General features: G+C 33.8%; 2 protein-coding genes across 2 annotated transcripts in view; one reads left to right on the top strand and one right to left on the bottom strand.

Moving 5' to 3' along the window:
* The window catches only part of LOC105164521 (L-ascorbate peroxidase 3, peroxisomal-like), a 6,800-nt gene extending 169 nt beyond the window's left edge, over positions 1-6,631 (top strand). The window contains exons 1-9 of the mRNA XM_020692209.1: positions 1-4; positions 438-562; positions 1,314-1,363; positions 2,955-3,020; positions 3,135-3,183; positions 5,432-5,514; positions 5,597-5,676; positions 5,811-5,913; positions 6,071-6,631. The exon at positions 1-4 is cut by the window's left edge and continues 169 nt beyond it. Of these exons, the coding sequence (XP_020547868.1) occupies positions 1-4; positions 438-562; positions 1,314-1,363; positions 2,955-3,020; positions 3,135-3,183; positions 5,432-5,514; positions 5,597-5,676; positions 5,811-5,913; positions 6,071-6,250 (740 nt within the window). The 3' untranslated portion in view covers positions 6,251-6,631. The remainder of the gene's footprint in view (positions 5-437; positions 563-1,313; positions 1,364-2,954; positions 3,021-3,134; positions 3,184-5,431; positions 5,515-5,596; positions 5,677-5,810; positions 5,914-6,070) is intronic.
* The window catches only part of LOC105164515 (histidine kinase 1), a 6,744-nt gene continuing 5,771 nt past the window's right edge, over positions 7,885-8,857 (bottom strand). Inside the window, exons 12-13 of the mRNA XM_011083170.2 lie at positions 8,396-8,857; positions 7,885-8,175 (exon numbers count right to left, since the gene is read on the bottom strand). The exon at positions 8,396-8,857 is cut by the window's right edge and continues 594 nt beyond it. Of these exons, the coding sequence (XP_011081472.1) occupies positions 7,963-8,175; positions 8,396-8,857 (675 nt within the window). The 3' untranslated portion in view covers positions 7,885-7,962. The remainder of the gene's footprint in view (positions 8,176-8,395) is intronic.

Below are 8,857 nucleotides of genomic sequence, written 5' to 3'. Positions count from 1 at the left end.
GTCTGTTGCAATGCGGGGTTGTAGATTTTTTCCAAGTTTTCTCCGTAGGAAAGACCAATGTCCGATCTCCATAGTGCATTATAGGTATTAAGTAATAGCAACTCCTCGCTCGAGCGTGTGCATGTGTTTATGTTTGATGCAGGGGTTAATTAATGCATTTGGATGTTTGGACTTGACCAATGAATAAGCCTTGATTACTTTCTATGAACATTGTCAGTGTCCTGCTAGGTTTACTATTATGGTTAATAGATTTATCTGAGATAAAATGTGGGCACCTAAAAATATCTCACTTTTAGCTGTTTAGCGGGACTTGAGAACTGAATGATCTGAAACTGACTTTGCAGTCTATAAAGCATTTCAAATTTTGTTACTGTACAGACTTTTAGGAATTAGCTAGTTAAGCTTAAATTAATTTCTGCATTGTGGGATTCTTGTAGATGGCACGACGCAGGCACTTATGATGCAAAAACAAAGACTGGAGGTCCTAATGGTTCAATTAGGAATGAGGCTGAGTACAAGCATCCTGCAAACAATGGACTAAAAATTGCAATTGATCTTTGTGGTTGGTTGATATCTTCTCTATGATTTTATTGTGACCACAAAGTAACCATTAGTTGGCTTCTTTGTCATAGATAAACTCAAATTTCCAGCAGTAAAACCTCCTTTCTTTATATGTATATTGTATAAACTATTTTTTCCCCTATATTCTTTATCACTAGCAATCATAATGAGATGGATTGTTTCAGTCGGTACTAGTTAACTACATACAAACATTGTATTGTTGAAGATCCACAATAACAAGTTATGAATTAATATACGTTTGGTAAATTAGAGAGGTTGAGATTGTAACTCATCATTTTTGTAAGAATTGATTGGCTAAATTAAAGTGAAATACTGAAGTTTTTTAATGTCAAACAAATTGTAATGCTGAGAAACAACCTAATAATCATATGTTCCTCACTTGCAGAACGAGTAGCGTTGTTATTTCTTCATCAAAACATTTCCATTTTTCTGATACTTCTGAGATGTAACTTTTTAGTAATTCTGATTGGATGTGTTACACAGTGAGTCTCTCCTGCCAATCAATGGAGTATTGACCAACCTTTTCCGCTGTAAAAATGTCATTACATATGGATAATCTAATCATATTTAAGTTCCTCTGATCCTATCTTTTTTTTTTTTATTATTATTAATTTTCTTTTGTTTTTTGGCATCAGGGATGTTGCTTCTGTTTATTGTGGCTCAATTCCTTAACTTGATAATATTTTGAGTTCTGATTAATTTCACTGGTTGTGATTTTGTTTTGACCACAGAAGAGGTAAAAGCTAAACACCCAAAAATTACATATGCCGATCTTTACCAGGTATGGGACGTATATTTGGTGCTTTTCACTTTTTTTTCTTTTTTGATGCTTTCTTGGTTGGAGATGAAAAATGTTACTGAATTTCAAAGAACAGCTCTGTATGCATCAGTAACCTTGTTTATGGTACCAATAAAAAGAATCATGTTAATGAAATGCAATGATCTTTGTTATCTCTTTTGACTTCATTGACCGATTGATTGCCTTGATGATCTCTTTGATTCTTCTATGTCTAACTGATCAACTGATCAATTTCTATGAATTAATAGATCGTGAATGTGTAGAAACACAAACACAAGTGTGTCGAAGCTTACTAATACTACTACATATGTTGCGAAAAGGCTGGTACTTAAAGTTAATGCAGAAAGCGACATGGACTTCTCTGGTTTTTATGAATTATTTCATGAAATTCATGAAAATAGTAGCTGCTTCTAGGGATGCAAACGAGCTGAGCTCGGCCAAAATTTTAGGCTTGAGCTCAAGAATGAGCTTGATGAGCCTGCAAAAATCAGGCTCGGGCTCGATATTTTTTTCCTGAAACAAAATCTGGACAATAAAAAAAATATGGACTATTTTACAATTTGGAATACATTATTTGAAAATCTAAATAAGAAAACATTCACAAGAAGTCCAATTCAACTTTATTACAACAATTAGTACACTTTGTTGCAAGAATGCTAGTTTTCGTGGCAGCTTACACATTTGGTACAATTATTTTTTCATACCTTATTGGAGTACATGGAGTTCATTTTGGATCTTACAGCCTCAAGCCATTTCTCCGGATCGTGTCAGCCTGTACCTCAAGCCATTTCTCCGAATTGTGTCAAACTTAGCCTCTCTGAAAGTCTTTGGATCACTATCCAACTCACTAGTCATATCAAAAATTAAAATAAGAGATATATTGATTAATAGTTCTAGTATATGGTGACTTTTGAATGAGAATTTCTTATAATAGTATGTAGTTAAATATATAAAATTACTCAAAAATAAAACTATATATATAAATAAAAAAGAAAAAGCTTGCGAACAGAAACTATGAAGCTTCAGTAGGCTCGACTCGTCTGGCACACCTGGTTGCTTCTCTACTATATCCATTTCTGGGAATGCCCTTTTGTTTACTTATAGTTACTTCTCATAAGAAGGGAAGATCAAAATAAAAAGCCTTTAGAAAGGAATTGATAACAATAGCGAAATGTTATGTCCTAGGAGTTATTATGAATGTTTCCTCAGCAACTTCAGATTTTCAAAATTTGTCATTATCGTGATCTTTTTCATTTCGTCTCTTTAAATTTTTGGTTTGCATAGTTACAGGTCTCTCTTCTGAACCAAATAAAAGAGGAAACAAACAGATTGTTTTCTTTTAGTTTCTACAGGAAGCAGCCATGTCAATCTTTACCTAATACTTATCATTCTTCAAACTATTGCTGAATGCAATTCCTAATCCAATTATAACCTTTGTTCTGGCCGTCTTTGTTCTGGTCTTTTATGCATTTGATGCTTTGTCAATTTTCACATTAAATAAATTCCTGTTGATCATTCTAAAGCTCCAGGCTGGAGCTTTATATAAAAAACTTTAGTCTTTATGAGTTTTCAGCTTGCCGGGGTTGTTGCTGTTGAAGTAACTGGAGGTCCGGCTATTGATTTCGTTCCTGGCAGGAAGGTAAGCATATTGATGGAATTTTTACAAGTGCTTACAATAATTTTCTTGTTTTTTCAAAATTGCCTCCTCCAGAAAGCTTGATACATTTTCTATGAACAATATGCTGGTTATTAGGATTCCATGGTCTCCCCAGAAGAAGGGCGCCTTCCGGATGCAAGTAAAGGTCAGTAACAAAAGACTCTCACATCATTACATCATATTTATTAGTGGAAATCAGGGGGTGCATGATTCTTCAGATATTGCAGCCAATAACCTAAAAGAGTAAGAATAGGCTTGCTTAAGAACCGGCGGATTTATTTCAAAATGTTTGGAAGGACCAATTTCTTAATCTAACTACACCCAATCTGCTTACCTATCGGGAAAACTATGCCTAACATTCCAATTCTAGTTTCAGTGAGTGACATTTATGAGTAATTCCTCAGCCAGCTTAGCCTACATTCATATTTCAGCATCTGATCTCCAAAAAAAAAAAAAGCAAGAATAGGAAAGAACTAGATCCTGCTTATTCCATCTTTTACCCGAATTACAGAAGATCTTGCATTGGTCCGTTTTTGGGGTGAAAAAGTATCAGCATAACTTACTAAAATTCCAATTGAGGAACTGAGTTGATAATTTACACTAGACCAAATTGTTGGAAGTTGAGTGAAAAGTAAGCAAGCACTTGTGGCTGTAATTGTTTGACTTTAAACTGCATATATAGAAGAAAAAAGAATTTTTTTTGGTGAACCGAAATACCTGTCGAAGTTGCGTTTTTGGGGAACTTTGGAAGTGAAAATAACATAATATGGAACTAAATGTTAATAATGAAATAGAGTTAGTTTAAGCATATCAATCTTGTTTCTGCTGACCATGTGAAAGGAGGTTTGCTCCATGTTATACAACTTAACCACTGGATGACGATCAGATGGAATTGCAGAAGATGCAAGACTAGTGGTAGTGGAAATTCATTCCACTTCTTGAAAGTAGATTTTGCTCCAATAGACAGAATAATCCTAGCACTTGGCACTTATGCCTCCTTTACTTTTGAGTTATTAGGCTTGATATCCCACTTAATCATCATTAATTTTTTGTTTATTTTGTTTTTGATCAACCCGGTACTAAAACCCAATGCTTGTCACTGTACATGATTATGGCTTGATTGAAATCAAGCTCACAACTTAAGAACTATAGTATCACCCGGGCTCATCATATGCTGATTAAAAAAATGAACTCCTAATTTTGTCCTCAAATATACCGAGCAATTTACCTTATTATCCTCATTTATGCATAAAATAACCAATTGATCAACTAATGAAAGTCAGACCTTTTGAAAAAAGAGACACAACACCCTCTAGCTTTTCATTCTTGAAGAAAAGACGACAATGGCATCTGGCTCAAATCCTTGTGAATGTGGTTTTTTTGGAAAAATCCACATATTCTACTCTTTATTTTAAAATCTATTTTATTATAAATTTTTTTTTGCTCGATTTGTGGGGTTCTACCTTGCTGCTCCATGTCTGTAAATTTATTTTTTTCTGTGTCTTGTTTATAAGGAAGAAGATGGAGGGGAAGGGGGCTGGTGGGCAGTGTTGGTCGGAGCTGGGCGTGAAAGGTGCTGGCATGGGCGAGTTTTGGGGTGGGGATGGGCATATTTATATATATTCAAATATATATAGACATTCAATATATGAACGTATATATTGGCTGGCAGTGGGCGGGTTTTGGGGAGGGGGTTTGGGTGGGGGGAGGAAGTTATGTATGTGTGTGTGTATATAGATGAGTGTATATATTTGCTGGGCGTGGGGAGTTTTGGGAGCTTGAGGGAAGTTATGTACGTATATATGGATTTTTATATTTTATTAATTATGAATTAGATATTTATTTTATATATTAAATAAATTTATTCTTATCAAGATGAATGTTTGTCGTCATGGAAAAATAATATAAAATATATTATTTATTTTTAATATTATATATTTAATTTTTATATAGTATATCATTTAACTTTTTTATAAAATATTATATACTTAACAGTCTTGATTTTTATGTAACGTATAATATTAACTTTTATTTATGTATATAAATATATTATATTTTGATATGATAAAATATTAAAATTGAAAGAAAAAAGTCAGGGGTATTTTGAAAAAAATTAAAGTAGTCCACAATTCAATTTTAAATTATAGTCAAAAGTAAACAATATATTACTTATATCTATTATTTTATCAATACTAGTAAACATAAAATTGAGCCATCTAATATAATCACTTATACAAAATCCCAATAATCATCCTAAAATTATTGATATCACTTAAATCCCATTACACTAAGTAAAGGAGGCGTTAGTGTGTTGAGACATCCAATAAAATAGTATAATCTTTCATCTCTGCTGCAGAATCCTGCAACCATGATTCCTTTTCCCCATTTTGTAGGTGCTTCACACCTGAGGGATGTCTTCTACCGAATGGGCCTAGCAGACCAAGATATCGTAGCACTATCTGGGGGCCACACACTGGTATTTTCTCACATATGCATCTGAATTTCAGTTGATGGATGTGAGTGAAGTTGGATTAAAATGCATGTTCTGTTTTTGACAGGGAAGAGCACACCGTGAAAGATCAGGATTTGAAGGCCCTTGGACCCGTGACCCTCTGAAATTTGACAATTCTTATTTTGTGTAAGATATCTAATACAAATTGCTTGGTTTTATGGTCCGTCCCTCTGGGAAAATAACATCCAGCTAATCAAATTCTCAACTATCTTATTCACTTTATTTATAGTCCATAAATTGCATTCACACGTCATAAACAGGGAGCTTCTCAAAGGAGACTCGGGAGGTCTGTTAAAACTACCTACCGATAAAGCTCTCATGGAGGATCCAGAATTTAGGAAATATGTGGACCTTTATGCTAAGGTACAATAATTCAGTCCACTAGCATTTTCCCCAAACTTGTTTAAACTACCATGTAGGTTTGCAATACACATCTGCTTCTACTCTACTAAACTGATCGTTGACCATTATCAATTGTCATAATGGTGAAAGTTAGATTGATACTTGCCCTTCCGTGCAGGATGAAGAAGCATTCTTCAAAGACTATGCTGCCTCGCACAAAAGACTATCTGAGCTGGGATTCAGTCCACCATCATTATTAACATCAGTGTTGAAGAAGACATTAACAGCAGTTGCTGTTGCTGCAGCTTTGGTGGTTCTGAGTTACATCTATGAAGTAAACAGAAGAGAGTCTGAGTAACAAGTGCTTGTGAAAGCAAAGGGGTCTTTACTCTTAAATCCAAGATCGACCAATGAATTAAAAATGTGTTTTTAATTTAGTATAGATTTTGAACTATGGATTCAAATCAATATACTTTTAATAAAATATATATAAATAAATATACTTTCGCTTTATCTACTGTTTCAAATATTATAAATGAAAACATAAATAAACAGCCAGTCTCTTGTCAAACCTTCTACTGATTTGTACCATTCCGATCATATCTTATCATTTCATCTGCCTTTCTCACTTGAAACTACTAGAGATATTGCACTGCAATGAGGGGATTTGCAAATTCATTGGTCGATCTTGGATTTAAGAAAAATATATATATATGCTGTGAAATAACAATTTAAGTAAGATTAAGATATTTCCTAACCTGTAAAAAAGTTGCAGTCTGCTGAAATTCAATATGTTTTAAGTTATAACACAACTACTAAAGTATTTTGATTAAGAATATAACATTTATCTTCTTACCAAAATAGAAAGAATCATGTTATAAATTTTATTCTATTGGAATTGGGTTGAGTTTGTGGATCCATAAATCGATTGACATAAATAATTGAGATAGAAGTTATAATCTTTCAACTTTATGTTGGATTAGTACTTCTCTTGAATAAGTCTTATTTGAAATAGTGATTGGAGTTTCCCATTTTATCTTGGGATAAAGACTCTTCTTAATAAGATAATACTAACTACATCTATAAATAGGGTACATCTTCATGAACATGGCATGTGGGTGAAATTTATCACTATTTATAAATTTTCATCAAATACGCTTTTCAAATGTTCTCTCTGTATATATGTGTTATTTTTAGAAGATTACCAAGAACTCTAGATTTAAGAGGTGTAAACGAGTGGTTTGTTTTATAATGATTTATGATGAAAATAGGCTTAAGTATTAAGAAAGATTGCATGAACTATCATCAAACTTAGTAGGTGTAATTCAACTGGTCTCTTTGAAACTATGTGGATTAATTGGTTTAAGCACAATTCTCAGACATCCGACCACTATGGTGATACTTGATTTTACAATTCATCGTAGCCTTGATTTTTACTTTCTTTATTTTAGCTTTCTTATTTAAAGTCCGATAGCTTTAATTCATCTTCACTCGATTGGGTTTAATTTGTGAACTTTGCTAAAATTCAATTTGCACTAGCCTATGTAGGCTATGTACTTCGTTTTGAAGCTCATCATTATGACATCACTATCAATTATAAATTAATAAAAAATATGACAATCAATTTTATTCAAATAAAAAATACATTGATTTGACATGACTAATACTAAAAAATATACAATAACTTTCATTCAAATAAAAAGTATACTGATTTGACATCAATCTCATCAATTACTCCAAACGTATTTTCATTTTCGCTGTACAAAACAAAACACATCTTTCCCATTGGAAGCCGAAACTTAAGAATGAAAATCACACCAATGGTTAGGAGTTTCCAATTCAACTAACTGGAAACAAGATCAGTATAAGAATTCTTTATTACATGTCAGAAACACACAGGATCAAAATTTTAAACGTTGGCACTACTCTATTTACAATTGATTCTCTGTTCCATGCACAAGAACTTTGGATTACCCTATAATTTTGTTAGTGTTTTGGTCCCTTGATACCTTTTCATTTATCAATCCTACAAAATCAAGCAGTGAAGCTTGTTGGATGAGTGGGGAGAGATCATGTTCCCCTTGTCAAGGAAAGGATGGTGGAAACCATTAGTTTGCAGTCAATTGGCTTTGTTAGGTAAGCATCCATACCGACTTCCAAGCATTTTGCTTCATCGGAAGACATTGCATGAGCAGTCAATGCAACTATTGGGATGTGTAGACCAGTCCTGGCCTCTGATCTTCTGATAGCTTTTGTTGCTTCATAACCATCCATCTTAGGCATCTGCACATCCAAGAAGATAACTTGAGTTGCTACGGTCATTAACTTCGCAACTCAACCGAATAACACAACCTTATATGAATACTACACTTCAGAATAGTAAAGATTGGAAGAAAAGAATACAGTGGTTACACCTCGAATTTGTGAGAGAAGGAAATAAAACCAAGTCGTCTTGACAGAGCATTAGGGCGGGAACACAACAGAAAATGATTTTTGAACTTACTTGACAATCCATTAGAATCAAGTCGTATGGCAATGCTTCGACATGGTTGGTTTTCAATCTGCCATCTTCAGGGAATGATTCATCACTGTATTCATATAGCCGCATCTTGTCTTTCAGAGCCTCAACAGCCTGAAGTCCGTCTCCTACAACAACTACTTTTGCTCCCATTTTCTCCAGCATTATTGTTGCAACTCTCTGGAGTACAGGTGTATCTTCTGCAAGGAGTATGCACAGACCCTCAAGAGATCTTTGTTCATTCACCTTATACGAGCATGCAGCTGCACCTTGATCTTCACAATTTGACTTAGTCAAATATTGTTCTTTAACTCTTGCTTGCACTAGATTATTCCTGTTAGTAGTATCGTGTAAATTTACATTAGCAAGATCAGAATAGTCTCCGAGTATCATGCTTCGTGAGAAAGTAGCCCTGGTTAAATTTTTGCTGGCTTTTTCTCCGACATG

Source organism: Sesamum indicum, linkage group LG1 (genome assembly GCF_000512975.1).
Source record: "Sesamum indicum cultivar Zhongzhi No. 13 linkage group LG1, S_indicum_v1.0, whole genome shotgun sequence".
In the NCBI taxonomy this organism is placed as follows: domain Eukaryota; kingdom Viridiplantae; phylum Streptophyta; class Magnoliopsida; order Lamiales; family Pedaliaceae; genus Sesamum; species Sesamum indicum.
The sequence above is the reverse complement of the archived record's forward strand: the minus strand, read 5'-3'. Positions and strand labels throughout refer to the sequence as shown.